The 20,557-nt window shown below is 51.8% G+C and overlaps 1 protein-coding gene across 2 annotated transcripts in view; it reads left to right on the forward strand.

The window, feature by feature from the left end:
* Positions 1–11,712, forward strand: part of Med27 (mediator complex subunit 27) — a 174,659-nt gene extending 162,947 nt beyond the window's left edge. For both annotated transcript variants that reach the window (XM_021149801.1, XM_029473615.1), the window contains exons 7-8: positions 9,690–9,767; positions 11,306–11,712. In XM_021149801.1, the coding sequence (XP_021005460.1) occupies positions 9,690–9,767; positions 11,306–11,440 (213 nt within the window). In that variant the 3' untranslated portion in view covers positions 11,441–11,712. The remainder of the gene's footprint in view (positions 1–9,689; positions 9,768–11,305) is intronic.
* The last annotated feature ends 8,845 nt before the right edge of the window (positions 11,713–20,557 follow it).

Genomic DNA, 20,557 nt, shown 5'->3' on the forward strand with positions numbered 1-20,557 from the left:
CGCCTTGCACTTCTTCCTAGGGCGAAGCGGCTTTTTATAGCCAGTGAGTTTCCAGCAGTGTGGATTCAGAGAATGAAATACAGAAATAAGGGGACCCTCTGAAAGGCCAGAGCCACAGAGCCAGCAAAGGCTTCAAGCAAATTCGCATTTTCCTGCCATTTAAACTCTGCTGGTGCACTCACTGTTTGACCTTTAACCCCCTCATTTCAAAACAGTGTGCATTTTCCCCCAGCATCTGGCGGGGAGTGAGAGCCACTCGCTGCATGAAGTCCTTGCAGGGGCTGGAGAAAGGTGAGAGAGCACAGAGGCCCCCCAGACAGGCAGGGTCGGGGCATAGAAAGTCTCTAAGAAGCCAGTGTCCCCTCCTGGGGGTAGGAACAAAACCTAGCCGTTGGCCTCAGAAGTCCACTCTTAGCTGTGGCCATTCTTCCACAGACAGCAGTCCACCTCATCCTGCACCACAGTAGACAGCTGGGGTACCCATAGGGTGTCACTGCCCTCTTTGCCTCTCTGTTCACTTGGCCATTCTTTGATGTGAGACAGGGTCTTTCCTGGGAATGGTCTCCGCAGAGATACCACTGCATATCCATCAGGCCCTTTACAGGAGGGTGGGCAGAGCCAGCCCAGGAGACTGGTGCTCTAGAAAGCGGCTGTGTGCACTGCACCTCCCCACAGTACCCAACACAGGAAACTTCCAGAGCACAAGAGTCCTCCTTCCCTCAGCAGGGTAGAGCTGGGCGTGACCTTGGTGTCTCACATCACCCGGGGCTCACTCACTAGTCTCTGAGTCCCCCTGACAACCTCCTACATTCCTCTTCAGAAAAAAAAAAAAAAATCAACCAAGACCCCTGGTCAGGATGCCACACCTGAAATTCTAGAGAGGTTGAAGTTGTGGTGGGAATCTCAGGCCACACCCTACCCAGCCCTTGTACTAGAGAGGCTCTCCAACATAAAGGGACCCTCACAAGCGTGTCCCAAATGGACAGAGCTGGGGGGACAGCTTTCACAAGTACCAGGATAGATGAACAACTTCATGTAGACAGATAGGTTCCTGATGGTGGCACACAGGAGGAAGGTATGTGTTTGTCTGGGAGAAGGCTGTTGAATTGGGGGAGAGAGGCAGAGGATCCCTTAGGCATCGTAGCAGGTGCTGTGCCCTCAGCCACCAGCTAGTCTAGACTGATGTCTAGCTAAACATCCACCTAGGCCTGGGGGCCAAGGGAGAGAGGAAAAGATGTTTGGGTTGAACTGGCTACCAGGAGCCCCAGCCACCACCTTCCCTGAGAGCTAGTCCCTCTCTTCCCAGAGCAGGTTTCTCATTTGTTTGCCTCTTATGGGCCTGAGCCCCTTTCCTTCAGGTTCCCTGCTGGGCACAGTGTAGTCACAACTCAGCTGTGCCTAGTCACCAGTGGCCCCAGAAGTGGTTTGTGGGTTTCTGCCATTAGAGGGGTCACAGGGCAACCGTTCATCGTCTCGGTTGTTCCCGTCTCCCTGGAGGGAAGGGACACAAGACAGGCCATCAGATCTGACAGTTGCTTCTGGGAAGACCGCTCCTCCCACTCCTGGACCCCTGCCCCCATCCCACAGCTCAAGCTGCCAGCCACAGGTTCCAAGTCTGCTGCTCCCCATCCTGCTCCTATGGTGACTGCTCCAGCAGGAGCCATCTGCAGGTGAACAGGTCCTGGCCGTGCCTCTCAGTTAGCTCATCTGTATTGGAGAGAGCATCCTGTGAGGGGAACTGATAGCATAGGTAGGATGTACAAAGTAACCTTCCTGTAGAAGTGATCCTGCCACTCTGCCTCCTGAGGAGGCCCCTCCAGCTCCTCTGCTCCCTATTGGCCAGTTTTCCTTACACAGGGCTCCTGGCTCCTCTCCACAGCGGACCGGACCGTGTAGTTTAGAGCCCGGGCTGTGCTGTGCACTTGCTGTGCGGTGGACCGCTAGCCAAGAATATGTCCTGCATAGACTCAGATCATACCTCCTTCATCCATGGTGAGGGGTGTGGCACTAAGCTTCCCTGGCAAGTATGTGGCATGTGCTATTGCTGCTGCTGCTGCCTCTGTAGCTGTCACAGGGCCTGAGGACCAAGAGCCTGAGATCTACAGCTATGTGTATGCCCCCCGCCCACTTTTTAAAAGAGAAGCATTACTTTAAAAAGAAAAAAGATTTATTTCATGTATGTGTGTGCCCTGTCACCCTCTTCAGACACACCAGAAGAGGGCATCGGATCCCATTACAGATGGTTGTGAGCCACCATGTGTTTGCTGGGAATTGAACTCAGAACCTCTGGAAGAGCAGTCAGTGCTCTTAACCCCTGAGCCACCTCTCCAGCCTGTGCATGTCCCCATTTTAAGGGAGGTATTTTTGTAAACTAAACTGAAGATCCAGCTACCATGGCAAGCCCCGCCACTCCCACCAAAGCCTCCTCCATCTTTCTGGCCGTGATATCTCTCCCTCGAGAAAGAGTTGGTAGCTTTGGTGTGAAATACATAAGAATTAAATCTGCCAGCTATGCCCACTGAGCAACCTGATAGGCCAGGACCAGGGACAGTACATACTGTCATGAGGGCCAGTCTCCCTGCAGTGACAATAACCTTATATGGCCTGCAGTGGAAACACTTGTCCCCACGGCCCATGCCGTGTTGCTGAATATCTGATGGAGAAGCAGGTATGGCTGTGTCAACTCCAGAAATGCAGTAGTACCTAGTGAAGGCGAGCAGTTCAGGTGTCTCCAGGGCAAGACTTCACTGGCAGCCAATGGCAGCCAGCAACAGGCTGGCGTTTTACCATCTCATCTAAAGAAAAGCCTCAATTTCTTAATCCTGAAAAAAAAAATGTCAAGGACCCACCCTGTGGCTCTCCTCAACTCTGCTATGTGAAAATGCACAGTGGTCAGAACCTTGGAGAGTTCCCCAGCTCCCAGAGGACTGAGGTGTCCCTGCTCTCCCAGGCTCCTGGGCTCTCCTCCCTTCCAGCTGCCTGAGGCCTTCCCACTTAATCCCTTAGTCTGGGCCCTACTACTATGTTTGTGATGCCCAGGGCAGAGACATACTGCTCTCTAATGTCCAAAGCTGGCCCAGGGACAAAAATGCAGCCCAGGTGGCCTCATTCCCAGAGAGTGCAGCCTGCAGATGGAGCATCTGGACACAGTGCCAGACTCAATTACCCAGAGGACTGTGGAAGTACACACAAGGGAACTAGCCCTAAGCACCAGGTACCAGTCAGGGCAGGGAGCCACCAGACTGAGTGTCAATACTGGAAAGGATTTAGAGAGAAGAGCATTCCAGACAGGGTCAGACAGCAGTGCTGGGTTAGGCAGGATCACAGGTCACTGCAGTGTCAGTGATGGGCTGAAAGGAGGTGAGGCTCACTAACCTATGCCAGGATGTTTAAGCACACAGCCATCCATGGAAGCCATTAACAGCCAGTCTGCTTGGGTCCAGGGAATTGAGAGCTTCTTCCAGACATCAGTGGTGTCAAGTCTGAAACTCTAAAGGGTTACTGTAGCCTGCTCCACCCAGATGCTCATTTTTGGAAACCCCAGTTTGTGCCTGCCAGAAACTGTCTTAAGCACATTGCATCCGCAGGCTCGTACTTCTCAAATGCAGGGCTTGATCTCAAAGGTGTGCAAGGGATTTGCTGGCTGATGGAACAGCTGGGTCTGTCTCCACCTCTCCTCTCTGACCCAGCTAGCCTGCTGATCATGTCCCAGAAGCCACAGACCAGCATGACCTGGCCCCAGTGACAACGATAAGCTCTGCAGAGCCCATGCAGATGGCTCCTTCATCACACAAAGCAGAATATCGATCTTGCCGGAGTAATCCCCAGTCCCCTGGGCCTCTGGGCTTCCTCCTCGGGCCCCCCAGGCTTGCTGAGCCTACGGCACACAAATCCTGGCTCCGGCTCCGATTAGAGACTAGGGCTGCATAATAAGTGGTAAATCCCCTGCTTCCGCCCTGTCGTGCCTTCATCCGTGTTTTAGAAGCTTCTGTGTGCAGTGCTCCCATGGCCCCCAACACCACTTTCAGGACTTCAGAGCATTCCAATTTTGAGATAATAGTGACTCCTCTTTTCATAGAATGAAGACTTCTAAGGCTGCCTTGAGGATCCATCCTAAAGCTCGTGCAGGGCTGCTCGAAGGCTGCCACTCTTTAAGCCCTTAACACACCAGGCTCCCATAGCTGGCTCCAGAGCCCACAAATGATTTACTCCTGAGCATTGTGTGGGGCTCCTCCTCACAAGGGTGGGATTGCTGTTGTTGGGAGCCCCAGATGCCTGGGCTGGTCCCTCCACAGTGTTAAAGCACCTTTGCTCTCCTGAGGCTGCTTCGACGTCTCCATGCTGGGTGAGGAGGGCATGAGCACATTAGTGACACATTCAGTTTGCTGCCAGCCTTGGAAACCCAGAGCTAGGAAGAGGAGGTAGCAAAACCAGGGCCTTGCAAAGATGGCATTATATCAAGCCATCAGGTGGGCACCTGGAGTGAAGCACAAACATAGCACCTCTCTTGCTCTGGCATCTGCTGTCTTTTTTTTGTTTTAACAGTTGTAGCTGGCATAGTGGTGCACGCCGTTAGACCCAGCATACAGGATAGAGAGGGAGAGGGCCTCAACCTACCTGTATGTTTGAGGTCAGCATAACATACATAGTAAGTCCCAGGCCAGCCAGGCTACAGAATAAGACCCTCTCTTTTTAAAAACAGGTTTTAGAGTCACGCCTGGGGAGGGCCAGAGATGGTGCTTCTTAGCTGAGTGCTGGCAATGAATAACTGGGAACCTGCAGGACCAGGCCATCCACCCTCATCCAGGCTCCCTACCCTCCGCCAAGTCACAGCATGCATGTGGGGGCTAGTGCTGCCCGGAGCGAGGCCAGAGACTAATCACCAGCAAGTTCTCTCTCAAATAAACAGCTGTAGTTACTTGGGTACCTCGCAGGAGATGCTTTTAATAGCAGCCCCAAGTCCCTAGCCTGGCAGGGACATGCCTTGGGCGTTTGGCTCTAAGGATCAGTGAAGCTGCTTTAGAAAGGATGGAGGATTTGCTGGAGGCTGAGGCCAGCTCACCGAGGCTGCTGTCCTGCTCCTGGTGGCCTGGGCTTCCTCATATCCTGAGCTCTTAGGCAGCCAGCGCCCCTCAACAGCTTCTAAAGCTGGGTGTGGTTCCTGCATGTACTAATGCCTCCCCCTGAGAGGTCTCCTGAGCCCCTGAAGACACTCAAGGGTCTCTCATTCTACAAAAACTAAACCACCCCAGGTTAGAGCTGTGTGGAAATGAGGTGGGGGAGGAGGAGCGCACACAGCCGAGGGTCCCTGCTGCAGACCATGTGGTTGTTCCTACCCCTGGCTGCTATGGCTGTCTCCATCCTCTCACTTGCAGAGCCTTCCCTTTCAGGGAAGTGTGCCTGGCAGCAGTAGGTCTAAGAGCCTCCCCTCTCCAAACCTTTCCTAGGTCACCACTGTAGCTCCTGGGCTTGGGGCAGAGGTGTGTCCCAGATTCATCACTGGACGGTGGAACACATGGCTTCTGCACTATCTCCAGGACCCCCAACCTCCTGTGCTTTGTACTTCCTCTGAATCACTGTGTACTGCAGCCCTCCTCACCCCACTGCTCCCGTGTAACATGAGCAGGAGATGAATCCAGTTGTGCCTCTGGCCAGTGCAGTACAGAAAGAAAGCCTTGTGCTTAGCAGCAAATAGACAGAGGCTCTAGCAAGGAAGGAAGGAACCTTGTCCAAGGTTTGGGTATCTGTCCAAGCCCTTCCCTAGGAGAGGAGAGAGCCCAAGATTTGGCACCACTCAAAACACTTGTCCACCCAGGAAGTCCTCCAGTGGGAGGCTACTAGGTATAGGTCAGAGCCTGACCCTCAGGTTCTGTGGCCTCAGTTCAGGTTGTGTGGCCTGGACAAGCCCTGCCCTGCTGCTCAGTTGCCACCTAACCTAAGTAAGTCCCTTGAACTCCCAGTCTTCCCTGACTTGCAAATGGCACTTGGAATGGTCCCTCCACCATCATTGATGTGAGGGTTGAGTGGGGTCAGATGCTGTCTCTCTCCTGACCCATAGAGTCCATACCCAAGGTCATCCTGCTCGTAGGAAGGACAGGACCAGGTATGGAGCAGTGAGCCTGTCACCCAGAGGGCTGCCCATATGCACTGTCCCGCCGCAGCTCCACCTGCTTTCTAGAACAGCTCCAGCCTGGAAGGGTGTCTCGGGGCACTCTGCACCTCAGTATGGCAGAGGAACTTAGGGACACTGCTTTGACTGGCAGCCCCTCTCCAGAGTGTTGACTGGCAGCTGCTTCAAGGTCTCCTGAAAGAGTCCTTCTGCCCTCCCCACTCCCCACCCAACTCAGTTCTCCTCCATCTGGGTGCATAAAGACTTTCACAGCCTTAAACTGAGGCAGAGGGAACTTCCTTCAATCCAGCCTGCTGTCTTGGCTCTCCAGATGGGAACCCACAGGGAGCCGGGCTGGCCTCTGCTTCCCTGCAGTGAGGGGAAGCAAGACTTCTGGATCTCCAGCCTGGCACAAATCACTCTCCACCTTGCATCCATGGTACCCTGGCTTGTCCATGTCTGCCTGGTAATTTTGTTTCCCTTCCTCCGCCCCCCCTTGCCTGCTTCCCCTAGGTTCCAAGCACTTTGATGTTTTTACAAGCTTTGTTTCAGCCCAGCACTCAACCTGCAGGCAGCGCATCGTCCTTGGCCTTGGCCTCTCAGAAGCATTAGTGCTCTTCCCTGGCCTCCCTCAACGACAAGCAGGCCTGGCGAGCGACTGCTTTTATCTCCCAGAACATCATCAGCTTACAGCACAATGGGCCCAAACCTAGGTCCTCACAAAATTAGTTAATAGCAATCTTTTGTTGCACTGGCATGTTTTTACTACATCTTCAATGCTGAACAAAACACAATTTTGTTATTGAAAGTGTAAAACTATTTTATATATACCACACACACACACACACACATTGAAAGTGGAATAAAGCTTTGAGGACTGGGGAGAGTGCATGGGGGGAGCTTTGCCCAGTCCTGGAAGTTTAGCCATGGGAATCAGAAGACTAGGAATGGAGCTGGGGAAGAAGTTGGGGAGACTCAGAAGTCAGCTGGTTTTGTTGCCTCCTACTAAAATGTTGCTGAGATTGGTGATGGGATATTGAGAGACTAAATGGCCAACCACATCAGTTGCCAGAGCAAAACCTGCCACCGTTTGGCAGTTAAAGAGTTGTTTTGGTGGGACTCTTTGAAAAGAAGGCTACATTTAGCAGATGGCAGGCCAAGAATGGCCGGTCTAATTAGGTGCCCTGCCTGTGAATCAGATGCCAAGTCAGAGAGTGCCTGGCTCCTTCGTATCTGCAGAAGATGGCTCTCATTGACTCGGCCGGGCCTCTTGGCCAGCCCACCCACCCCAGCTCAGGGGCAGGCCTCCCCTGCACATTGCAAGACCAGCTTTCAGACCCTCACCTGGACCACTGTCTGTCAGTCGAGGAAACGGGAGCTCAAATAAAGCTGGGGAAGACAGGCCAGGAGCGGGGAGAAAGGGCCTGGTTTCGAGGCGTGGGGCATTTGTGAAGACAGTCCTGTCATATTTGGTTAGAGGTCCCGAATTTGATAGGCTACAGGGACCAAGCAGGTAGTGTGAAACCAGGAGGCACCACAGAGGCATGCCCATTTAGAGACGTCTTTCTCTGCTCCCACCGAGGGCAGCAGCCAGACAGAGACCCACTCATATATGCTTGCGGAGATTAGAAGTGGGACACAGACCCTCTCACATGGTCACCTGTGGGATGTCTTTGTAGCTTGAGGCTTTTGAGAATTTCATATGGTGGTCGTTTGTATTAACTGAAGAAAGAAACACAAAAACTGCATCCAAGCGAGCAACCCTGCCTTGGATGTCACCTATGGGTCACAGGACTGAGGCAGGCCAGCTCCAGCAGTTGAACAGATAGACGGCTCTGACCCCTCGGGAGAGTCAGTGCTACGGACAGCACCCATCTCAGGAAAGTAGCCATGTGTGGAGCTATGGGGCAGCAGCGCTTTGGTGGGCATTTTAAGTAAAAAAACAGCCAACAGGCTGTCTCCCCAGCAGTCACCACAGCCATGTCACGGTTAGTACTACTGCTTGGGAAGAAAAGCACTGCTCAGTTTAGAAAGCTGTCTGTCAGGGTGCTTAAAATAAAAGCAGGCCTGGCACCGGAGTGGAGAGGTGGGGGTACAGTTGTCTTGAAAGTCACCCAGGAAAAGAACTTCCTCAGGCTTGTACAGCTCAGGCACCAGGAATGTCTCTGTGGGAGAGCAGTGCTGTCCCCAGGAGTGGGCACTTCCACGGTCCTCTCTTTAATTAACGTATGCATTGGGTACCTGCTGTATGCCTTGTGGTTCTAGGCCTGGGGACACAGCGTGAACAAGAACAGATCATGTAGGAAGACTGTGGGGAGAGAACAAGGGCAGGGAGCACGCTGAGCAGGAAAGCGGTCAAGGGAGTGGGGAGATGGAGGAGGAGGGCAGGGAGGACACTGCACCAAGCAGGAGAGAGAGGGGGGCTTACTGGGGAAGAACTTAGCCGGTCCTGCCGTGAAGCATGGAGCCACGATCTCCTCTACTAGGGTAAAGTTCATCTGGGCCTAAAGCCACCTCTGGACGCTGGGGATCCTGGGCCAGCTTGCATGGCTGCAGAGCCGCCCTCACGCTGTGCTACAACTTCAGGATGACCCTCACTGGCCCTGCCCTAGACTGGCCCTCCCAAGTGCCCACAAATAGTTTGCCTCACTGCTGCCGTGGGCCTGCTGGCCCCTGGTGTGTCACAGTATCCCACTGAAGCTGAGGACCAACAAGTCTGTTGGTCCTGTGTTGATTCTTGTTTTCAGAAATAAGGATTTTACCTGGCACATTCTCTTTTGTTTTTAACTATATTTGTAATGACAAGAATTTCCACTGCTTGCGAGATGGCTCAGCAGGTAAAGGTGCCTGCTGCCAAGCCTGACGTGAGTTTGATCTCCAGGACCCACATGGTAGGAGCAGAGAGCTGACTCCTGGGGGTTGTACACACACACACACCAAGTTTTTAAAAATTTTAAGAGTCTCTAATGATGATGATAAGATAAACCATTAATTTCAATATACCTCTCACTAGTCAACTCCTAACTAGTTTGGGGATGGCCAGACCTGCCCATCTTTGACTGGCCCCCTTCGTTTTGAAAATGGCTATTGAGGCCCAAGGAGAGTGATGGGATGGAGGCCAGGAGACAGTGCCTGTGTCTCTGGTGCCACCTTTGCATCGCAGGCCGTCTGGCCCCCTGGCCTTGCTACCACCTTTCTGAGAAGTCAGGAGACCTAGGTGGGTCCCCAGAAGAGCTGGGAAGGCCAGAAAGACTGGTGGGGAGGGGACCAGAGCAAGGGGCAGGCCTGCAGGAGAGCTGGCAGGGCAGAGCCTGATGAGGAGCACAGAGACAGTGTGAAATCGCTGCACCCTTGCTGTCTGCCAAGGTGTCACACCCTGTCCCTCTCCCATGCTTCTTCCTGTCCAGATGTGTAGCTGCCAGAATGTTCCACACTCTTCTTAGCTCCAGGCCTGTACCCTCATTTTCCTGTTTGAGATTGTAATGTAGGTATGGGGAGGAATCGTACAGGGAAATCCCAGCAGGGCTGTCTCTTAGGAAGCTGGTAGCTTCTGGCTAACAGTAACCGTCCTTCATCCTAGGTGACAGACCATGCCACCACTGCCCTGCTTCACTACCAGTTACCCCAGATGCCAGACGTCGTGGTCAGGTCCTTCATGGTAAGTGGCTTCAGGTCAGGCCTTCCAGCTAAGGAGAGATGTGGGGAGCCCAGTCCAGGTAAACAATCAGAGCTGAACAAGCAGTGCCCACACAAGTGGCCTTACAGAAGTTTCCAGCACTGTGGAAGGAGTGGGTTAGTCCACTCCTAACCCATCAAACCCTGTGGCTAGACCTGAGCATGTAGGAGCTGCAAGATGATTCCCCTGCCCTGTTCGCAAACCTCAGGGACTCTGCAGTTCCCCTGCCCTGTCCGCAAATCTCGGAGCCGGAGCTCAAAGTGAGAGCGAGGGAGCGAGCGAGCACAGAGCAGCACGATGAGAACACAGATCAAAGCAAGTGGGCATTTTTTACTCAGAGACATCGGGCTTCTCTCTCCCAGGGCTGCTCATATAGCCAGCTGCAGCCTCCACAGACCCTGCGGCAAGTCTACCTTAGTGACAGCTTCCCTTGAAGTCACTAGCCATTGTCCTTCCCTGCCGAGGAAACTCATTTTGTCTCCACACTACCATGGCTGCCAGGATTCCCGCCTTCTGGTCTGAGCAGTGGTGACCACAAGGAGTGTTGCTTGGCAGCTCGCTGTCACAGTTCTTAGAGAGCAAGGCTACTCCTCATAAGACACAAGCCTGGCTTGAGAACTGACTGCGCAGTGTTGGAGGAAGCCTATGGGTACTCGGGGCAAAGGCACACAGGGTCCTTCCCCATGCTGAGGGGTGAGCACATGACGGGCTTCCTTGGTCCACGTGCCACATGTCTACCTGACATGGCTCTTGACTGAAATGAGGGAGCTCTGAAGTAGAGCAGATCCATTACCCATCGCCCTCCTGTTATTTCCAAACCCCACACCAGCTTGTGGGTGGGCCACATTCTTGTATCAGTAACCTGCTCAGAGGTTATTGCCCCCTTGTTGACACCTTGGGGGAGTGAGTTATGTGACTTGCCTGGCTCTCAGGGCTGCCTGCCTGTGGCAGTGGGTTCTATTTCTAGGCCTTTATGCCCATGAGTCTCCTTGAGGTGGAGAATTGAGTTACCTGAGCCTCATCCTTATGCGTGACATCTGGGAGCCCTCCGCTCTCAACCTCAAGGGTGGGCAACTGTCACTTATTGTGTTACTTGGTGACATTGGGCCGCCCCAGCTGTGTTAAGCCCCACCATGACAGAGAGGGATAACCTCTGAAATGAGATTAGCTCAGAGCACATTGCCCTGGTACAGAATCTCACAACACTTCCAGGCTGTGCCTGTGGCTGCTGCTCAGAATGGGTGAGAGAGGGTAGAGGCAGCTGTCTAGAAACAGGGAACCTGGAAATGATGCCAAATAGATAGCCCTGGGGAACACTCCAGCTCTGGACAGCAGGGATTTCTGTGTTAAGATCTTGAGAGGAACAGGAGACATCCAAACTGGGTCACAGGGAGACAGGCTTGTGGGGTTAGGCAGCTTTTCTATAGGACCATGGGTGTCTTCCAGGGTCAGAGCCTGCTTAAGCTCGGACAGCCGAGGGCCCCCTGACCCCTCTCTCTCCTTTCTGTCTCCTTTGTCAGACCTGGCTGAGAAGCTACATTAAGCTCTTCCAGGCCCCGTGCCAGCGCTGTGGGAAGTTTCTACAAGACGGCCTTCCCCCGACATGGAGAGACTTCCGAACCCTGGAAGCTTTCCATGACACCTGCCGACAGTGACAGTGACCCCTGCCCCAGCACAGGGCAGCCTGCCACTCCTTCCCAGACAGCCCGACCCATTCACCACACAGGAGTCTACCTCTGTTCTCTCTGGTAGAACTGTCATGATGGGGCATCACGGGAGAATGGTCTGCCCCTTCCCTGTGTGCTGGCCCCTGGGTCTGTTGCTTCCATGAGCTGTTACTGGAATGAACCTCTTTATTCTTACATTGGTTATGCTTGGTTGGTTTTGTAACTTATTTTTGTAAACAATAAAGCTTTTGTACCCTGGACAAGGCTCTGTGTTGTGCTGCTTACAGGATGTCTGACAGTCTCAGCTTAACCGGAAGAGTCTACATTTGAAGCGGAGTCCTTGGGCTGGGCCTGCTAGGAGCATAAGCCCTGAATCTCAAGCTCCACAGCCTGGTGCAGGCCTGCAATCCTGGCTAGGAGGTGGAGATGGGATCAGGAGTTCAAGGTCATCTTCAGCTGCATTGAGAGTTAGAATGGGCCAGTCTCAAAATGGGGGAAGAGGGCCACTTTGTTTGTTTGTTTGTTTGTTTGTTTGTTTGTTTGTTTTGCCTCAATTGCCCTTTGGAAGGCCTGGTGGCCCAAGGACAGAGCTTAAGCAGGCTTTGGCCCTGAAAGACATCCATGGTCCTATAGAAAAAGAGTTCTTTCCAAGGCTGCCTGCCTTTACTGTTCCTTCCTGGGGTCGGGGTTGGGGGCAGGGCTGGCAATGCTATGTCCTGGTCTTCTGTGCTGGTAAATGGAGGATTCCTTCTAAGGAGAGCATTGCAGATGGTTCTATTGAGTCAGCGCCACAGGTACCCAGAGAGGGGCCCTTCCCCAGCAGCAGCTACAGCACCTGCTGGTGTAGTCACAGCGCAGGCTTCTTGGCCCTCTGCGGCCCGGGGCTCCCTGTGAACCTTCTCCAGCCTTCCTAACAGAGCCACCCCCACTTTGGTAAAAGTGCCTGGACTAGAAGACGTCTGCTTCCTCCCTCTTCTTTCCCCTCCTTTCCTGTAGTTACTCCCTGCCTCTCTCTCCCTCCTTCCTTGCTAGTTTTGGGGTTTGTTTTTTGTCTTGCTCGATAGTCCAGGCAGGCTTTAAGCTTGAGCAGTTTTGTCCCAGTGCTGGAATTACAGATATGCATAGAAAACTAAGACTTTGACTACAGGAGAGTGACCAATTCCTGACTGGTCCTAGACCAGATTGGGAGGAACCAAGGCAGGAAGGTTTCTGTTTGTTTTCTTTTGTTCTTTACGTTTTTGTTCACTTGTGTATATGAGTGATTTACCTGAATGTTTGTGCACCGCGTGCGGCTTGGGACTAGAGTTTCAGAGTTGAGGTTACTGGGCAGTGAAGTGCGTCCTCTGAAAGAGCAGCCCCTCCTCCTGCCTCTGAGCCATCATCGAGTGAGGAATGTGTACCACAGCACCATTCAACACCGGGCCCTAACACAGCAGCAGTGCCAAGCGGGAGCTTGTGGGGCTGCAGACCTTCCAGCCCACCCCTGCTACCTCCGTGCTCCTGGGATGTGCTCTCCTCTGCAGCCATGCCAGTGACAGTGACATGGGCCCCAGAGGACCCTACTCTGGGAAGCGCTGCTGCCTTTCCCGCACATTTGGGAAGTGCGAGAGGTCTGCTTGTCATTCAGCACATGCCAGAGGGTCATTGCATTCTGTGCCACAGTTCACTGAGATCAAAGATACCAAGTCTTCTGCCTTAAGTCTGACTGTTGAGCCTATAGAAGGGAAGCCCTTCCAGAGACACCACCCCCACTGCCGGCCGTGACACAGCTTCATGGACTTACTCCAGCCCTCCGATCCTTGGTCTCCTAAGATCCTCACTATTGCCTTAAAGGAATGCACAACACTGGGTTAGCAATGAGAGTCTGCCTCAAGACTGCAGATCTTTCCAAAGACACTTAATGACAAGCAGACCTGGTACAGTGCCGAGGTATGCACTGCTCACATGGTATGATGGCAGCTCGCTGGCTGCGACCAAGTCGGGGCATGTGCAGAGTGACGAGCGCCTCGTGACTGCCAGCTGGCAGCCAGCACCTTCAGAGATGTGCAAATGTGGAACTGTCCCGGAGGACTAACAAGATTTCAGTGAGGGCGGGGCACATTGTAAGAAAGCTGTTTGCTTTTGAACCATTTGCGGTTCTGGTCCCCATCCCATTCATTCTATAGCTCTCCAACCTGTTCCAGCCTGCTTCCGACAGTGACCATGCATGCAGAGCCCTCACCCAGGCTTGGGAAGGCTGTTGCTCCCACTCAGAACAAGGGTCGTGTTCTTGTGTCCTCTGTCATCTTTAGAAACACATTCTTTAAGACAAAGAAAGGGTTGTTTTCTGCTTCCAGGAATGACAGGACTTTATCCAGCAGGTTTGCCTAGGCAAAGCGAAGCTTTCCTTACACAATAGCATGGGCTGAGGGTGACCAAGGAGCAGGGTCAGTGGGCCACAGATGATGAACAGATGGCCCTGTGGGTAAGTGGCTTCCTCTGCAAGTCGGTCATCATGAAAGAAGGAAGACTGGCTAAGCAAACAGATCAGCCGTGAGGCAGCCATGACAGTAGCCGGGCAGCAGAATCCCAGCCGTGCCTACTATTCTGATTTTCTTTTTCTTTTTTCTCCCTTCTTGACACTTACTTATTGTATGTGCACATGTCCATGTGTATGTATGTGCCCGTGCACATGTGTATGTATGTGCATGTGAGCTGCTCCACAAATGAGGGCAGAAGACAACTTGTAGGAATTGTCTCAATTGTCAGGCTTGGGGGCAGGCATCATGACCTGCTGAACCATCTCAAATCTGATTTCATGTTTTTCGACACTCCCTAATTAAGGGAGGAGGAGAGGAGACACCAGAGTTGTGCCTGTTGTGCTCCCAGCTCTGTCCTGGGAAGGCAAGTTTGAATGACAGTGCATTTGGTAAAGTCCAGAATGGGGGAGATTCCGAATGCTTGGTAATTACAGATCAGTGTGAGACGGCCTGGCTTCGGTGTCAGCTGTTAAAGACATTGACCTGAAATTGATGCAAAACCTCAAAGTGGAGAGAGGTCAGTTCTAAAGGTTAGATTGTAAGGGAAACCAGAAACAGACTGCCTCCGGGAGGACCCTCCCCAGGTCCTAGAGCTAAGAGGTGATGGAGAGTGGAGTGCCACAGTGACTGTCATGTGACTTGAAGATGTGGCTGTGGCTCAGTTAGTGGAGTGCATGCCTAACATTCACCAAGCCCCAGCACCTCATAAACCCAGGCAGTGTGGTGGACCCGCCTACAATCCCAGCCCGTAGGAGGCAAAGGCAGCAGAGAGGATCTTTCCTACGCTCAAGATCATTCTAAACTATACCGCAAGTTCAAGGCCAGCCTGGGCAACATGAGACCCCATACCCTTTACCTTCTCTAAGGGTGGCATCTGGCCAGACCTCCAAGGTATTTATCTTATGGGATTGTATTGTCACCCTCTATCTATCCTTAATCTCTTCTCTACCAGCAAGCTCCATCCCAGGCAAGCGTATGGAGTTCCCACTTTACAGATGAGGAGTCTAGTGGAGGGATCTCCGCATTGACACCTGACTGACATGAAGGGCGGCTAGATAAAGTCTGAGCTCCCTCCCCACGGCTTCCTGCTTACCTGCTGGAAGTTACTGCTTCCAGGTAGCCAGGCCCTTGCCCCATGCCTTCTGCTGCCCACAGGTTCTGGCTCCCATTAGCAACTGACAGAGAGAGCAAGCAGGCCTGTGAAAGGTGGTCCAGATTTTTTTTCCTCCTGAACTAAATTGGGAATTGGCCTTTTGGTATCGAGTGATGTTTTAACACTAACACCATGGACACCACAAAATGGTGATCTTTGAGTGTTAATGCGAGAAGTTGCTGTTACATTTGGAGTGTCAGCGACTGAGGCTGATGCTAAATTGAGAACCTTTAAGGTCACCCCAGTTGAGTGGAGGAAGGACATCTTCAGCCAGAAGAATTCTTACAAGATCTGGACCCCCTGCAAACCTGACAGGAGGTGTCTTCCAGGTCTGGTAGAGACAAAAAAGGAAAACTGGCCTTTCTACACTGTGCCCTGGCCTCATGTCTCCACTGACACACTAAAGATGAGCAGAGTTCACCTGGGCCTACCCTGAGCAGAAGACTAGACCCAATCCCCTCCCACCTTGGCCAGCAGGCTACAGAAGCCAGCAGGGCAATTCCTGTGCCCTCTTATCACTAAGAGAGCTAAACTTTCAAGTTCACAAGCACATCAAGGTCACCCTTTATAACAACCTTGAGGTGACCAGTGGCCAAAGAGGAACTCCAGTCAGGAGACAAGGGGTGCCCGCTCAGGGACAAGAGTGTTGCAATAGCCACAAGTTTCATCCATGAGTGGGCTGTTTCTCCTGGGGTCTGGAGACAGGAGAACCCCGAAGCCTAGCTGGGTGGGACAGGATAGAGTGCAGGAGACCAAGGCTAGTGAGCCAGCCCAGGAAGGCATCGTGAGAGCCTGGCAGTACCCACTGCCTGCACCAAACACCCAGCCTGATTCAGGGCCTTGGCACCCCCATCTCAGTCAGAGGCTCACTCTTAATTACAAAAGGAAGCCATATGCTCCCTTGGAGGGAATTAGGTAATGCCAGTAAACAAAGCGAGGGAAAGAATGTGGCCCTTTCTGCTAGCTAGGGAGGGCCAGAGTCCCAGGCAAGCCTTCTGCAAACCTTCTGAATGACTGCCGTGGAAAACGAGGTCACACTGTGTACTATGAAACTGCTGGTCCCCCTCAGCAAAGTTCAGAATATGGAGCCTCAGGATTATGTGCCCCTTTCGTCACAGCAGTGGACAGGCAACCCCAGGCAGTCACTTGGGGACTCAGTTCCTTTGTGTGCATGGTGGGAACTGAGTCAGGAAACCTTCCCAGCTGCAGAAAGGAAGAAACGCTTGGAGAACACATGAGAGATCATTACAGTTCATTCCCAGTGTGACATCGTCAGGGTCACAGAAAAGCAGGAAGCACTCAGCCCCCAGCTACCCATGGGATAAGGCTTCACCCTAGGCCAGTGAGATGGGGCCAGGAGTGTTTTCAAATCATGGAGCTTTAAAACCTACTCTCTGGGGCTGGAGAGATGACTCAGCAGTTAAGAGCACACTGACTGCTATCCTGAGTTCAATTCGCAGCAACCACAGGTGGCTCACAACCATCTGTAATGGGATCTGATGCCCTCTTCTGGTACATCTGAAGACAGCTACAGTGTACTCATATACATAAAATAAATAAATAAATCTAGAAAAAACAAAAAACAAAAACTACCAACTTGACCCAAATCGTCATGTAACCATTTTTATTTTACTTTTCTATATGCTAGTACCACTTTCTGCAGAAATATATACTAAAAACCGTTCCCCTCCCCAATATTCTCTTAAATTTGTTACTACCTTATTTCCAACATTGACACCCTAAACCTCAGAGCCGGCCTGGTACACTGAGTGTTCTCTCAGCCCCTCAGCAGGAGTAAGTTCCACATTATGTCTAGCTGCAAGAGTTTCTGGGAGAAACACTCTCTACCTGGGTAGCCCTGAGTCCTCTCTCCCTGTAAGGCGAACATTGGTGACTCTGTCTGTCCCTGAGTCTGTATTCGCTTTTCCTTGGGATCTCTGTCACTCAGTGACCGTGATTTATGTAATGAATCCCTCATGGAATTTTTAAAAAATATTTAATCCCAGCACTTGGGAGGCAGAGGCAGGCAGATTTCTGAGTTCGAGGCCAGCCTGGTCTACAGAGTGAGTTCCAGGACAGCCAGGGCTACACAGAGAAACCCTGTCTCGAACCCCCCCCCCCAAATTTTAATTTTGAAGTAATCTATACGTCACGGGAAGTTGTAAGAAATGCACAGGGAGACCCCATATATGATGACTGCAGTATTCAAATCAGGCGGCTGACAGGGCTGTGCTGACAACAAAGTTATAGTTCTCACCTCAAGGGGGACAAATTCAAGTGGTAATGACTCAGGACACAGATTTGAGTCACCTCAAAATCCGGGTTCTAACTTGGCAACAGTTTGACAGAGTTTTTATTAGAACAGAGAAAGCCACAAATCAAGGGGCTTTCAAAATCCCATTGTGGGAGTCTTAAGTAAGGGGTCTTGGCAACCTGAGGCCTCAACTCCAGGCCTCAGCTGCTTCCTGACAGCATCTTCACCCCTTGGTTGATGGAAACTAGACCTGTTTGTACATTCCCAAGTATTTACCTAATTCTCACAAGGATGTTAGTTGGGGTATTGAAGAAGGCAGTGCATGGCCAGTAAGAGCGAGAAAGATGACCCAAGATAATTTGGGTCTATGCGTGTGCATGTCCATGTCCATGTCTGTGTCTGTGTGTATTTTTCACACGTATCTCTGTACATGTCTGCTGGTGCAGTTTTACCCCGTGTTCAGCTTTGTGGGCCACAATCTCACTACATCTTATCCCTAGGGAAGCACTAATCTTTCCCACCACAGTTGTCCCTTTCTCTCCTAGGTGTTGTACACACAAGGTCATTCCTTATGTCTCTAGTTTACTGTGTGCATGAACGTGTGTGTTGTCTGCATGTGTTTAGCTGTACATGGGTAGCCATGAGTATATGTTGTCCATGAAGAGGCCAAAAGACAGTCTGAGGTGTCATTGCTCAGAAGCCAGGCCCTTTAGACCACAGCTGGGGAGTGTTTCGGTAGCTGAACATGGAAAAGTAACGTCTGAGAAAGCAGTTTTCTAGGGGGCCCTGTATGGGTAGGGGGCCCCAGAACTCTCTTACAAAAATCTTAACACCCTTATGGCAATGCTGGGCAGGGTCCAGCCCATCCCTGAGATCTCCTCGGGGAACCTTTCCCACTGACCCACTATGAACCCTCAGCTTCTTTTAGCATCCCTGGACGTGTCTGTAGCCATCCATCCATCAGTCCCGTTTCACACACACTCACTTCCTAGGCAAGCTGCAAGTTTTCCAAACCTTTTCACTCTGCTTTTTATTGCCATCCTCACTAGAAACCTGGCCAAACGCAGCAAACGAGAACCATATCACAGCCTGCACGCTGTGCTGCCTTGGATGTTGTCCACTAAATTAACTTTCCTGTCATCTTTAAAGTCAGCCTGCCACAGTCTTGGAGCATGAGCAAAATGCACACAAGTGCTTTGCCGGATGAGACTGAACGGCATCGAGATGAATTCCTTCCCATATGAGACCTCATGAACTTGGCCTTCGCTGCCTATGCTCCTGTCAGCATTTGGGGCTCTCAAGCCCTCACTGGGATCTCCCCCCTTGAGCTCTGCACACAGCACCAAATGGTTGCCCAAGCCACAGCACCAAACTCCTCCACATTCCTCCCATGGACTTGTTCTGAAGGCCTAACGACCACATGTGAGATTCCACAGCAACATGTCACTTCACTGACGTATTACTGTATTACTGACAAAATACCAATCGAAGCACCTTAAAAAGATGAAGGAAGGGGTGGAGAGGTGGCTCAGCAGTTAAGAGCACTGACTGCTCTTCCAGAGGTCCTGAGTTCAAATCCCAGTAAGCACATGGTGGCTCACAACCATCCATAATAAGATCTGATGCCCTCTTCTGGTGTGTCTGAAGATAGCTACAGTGTACTTACATATAATAATAAATAAATCTTTTTAAAAATAAGATGAAGGAAGCCAGCTATAGATGCATGCCTATAACCCTGGAATTTGGGAGAAGGGAGCAGCAGAGTCGGGAGTTCAGGGCCAACCTGCTCTCATGATTTCAGAGGTTTCAGTCTATCATGGGGAAGAAGGCACACACATTGGTCTGTGCAGGTAGTGAAGCCACATTGTCCTTTCCCAAGGCTGATGGTGGTCACACAAAGGGTGAGCTTATTCTCTTCGGATGCTGTGGTCTAGCCTCAGCTATGTGGCAAAGCACCCATCAGCAACATGACTGCCACTGCCCTCTGGCCCTACCTGCATCGTGCACAGCCCAACACCACATCCCCTGACTCAATTAGAGGAAGCTTTTTTTTTTTTTTTTTTTTTTTTTTGCCTTTTTGCCTTTTTGCCGTAGCCTTTGATATTTGACTTTGTACCAGCCTTTCATTTCTAGAGGGTCAAATCAATGCTTGCCAAAAGGCCACGGTTAATTTGCTCTTTTTCCTGTTTCTTTCCCTTAGTTTGCAAATTGGCAAAGCTCAAGAAAATTCCAACCTAAAGTGCAGGCACCTAATGCAGAGGTGATGGCCGCTCACAGCTTTAGGAATCTCTAGAGCCACTGTCAGGGCAAGGCTGTAAGAAGGCAGCTGATAGAAGAGACAGTACTGATCTGAAAAACCTGAGAGAGAGTGAGAGAGAGAGAGAGAGAGACTGTCCTTGGCCCCCTGTGTGTGTGGCACTGTTCTCAGCCCCGTGTGTGTGTGTGTGTGTGTGTGTGTGTGTGTGTGTGTGTGTGTGACACTGTCCTCAATCCATGTGTGTGTGTGTGACACTGTTCTCAGCCCCGTGTGTGTGTGTGTGTGTGTGTGTGTGTGACACTGTCCTCAATCCATATGTGTGTGTGTGTTACACTGTTCTCAGCCCCGTGTGTGTGTGTGTGTGTGTGTGTGTGTGTGTGTGTGTTACACTGTTCTGAACCCCCTGTGGGTGGGTGTGACATTGTCCTCAGCACCCTGTGGGTGGGTGACATTGTCCTCAACTCCCTGTGAGTAAGTATGGGTGTGACACCATCCTTAGCTCTCTAACAGTGTCCCCACCTCAGGGCCATCTCAGGCAGATAGGGCATTGGCCTGGACCTCTGTAGCTTAGCCCCACAGCCTGTCTAGCACTGAAATAGCACTTATAACTAACAACACCCAAGCACACCCTGATGTCACCAGCAATGCAGAGAGTAGATTGTTAGGGTCCGTTTTCATAGGAGGTGCACCCAGAGCACCTGAGAGTCACAGAGAAGCAGGGGGCCCTGGGCACCCCTCTCCCCTGGCCTCAGAGCTCAGAGCTGGAAAGGTAAGACAGCTTGCCCGGGATCAGAAGGGGGGGGGGCAGTCTCAAGCCAAGAATAGTCATTAGATAAGTAAGGTTCCATCCCGGGTGTAGGGAATGTGCCTCTAATCCCAGCCCTTGGAACTGGAAACAAGAGATCAGAAGTTCAAGGCCAAC

The sequence above is a fragment of the Mus caroli genome, chromosome 2, assembly GCF_900094665.2.
Source record: "Mus caroli chromosome 2, CAROLI_EIJ_v1.1, whole genome shotgun sequence".
In the NCBI taxonomy this organism is placed as follows: Eukaryota; Metazoa; Chordata; class Mammalia; order Rodentia; family Muridae; genus Mus; species Mus caroli.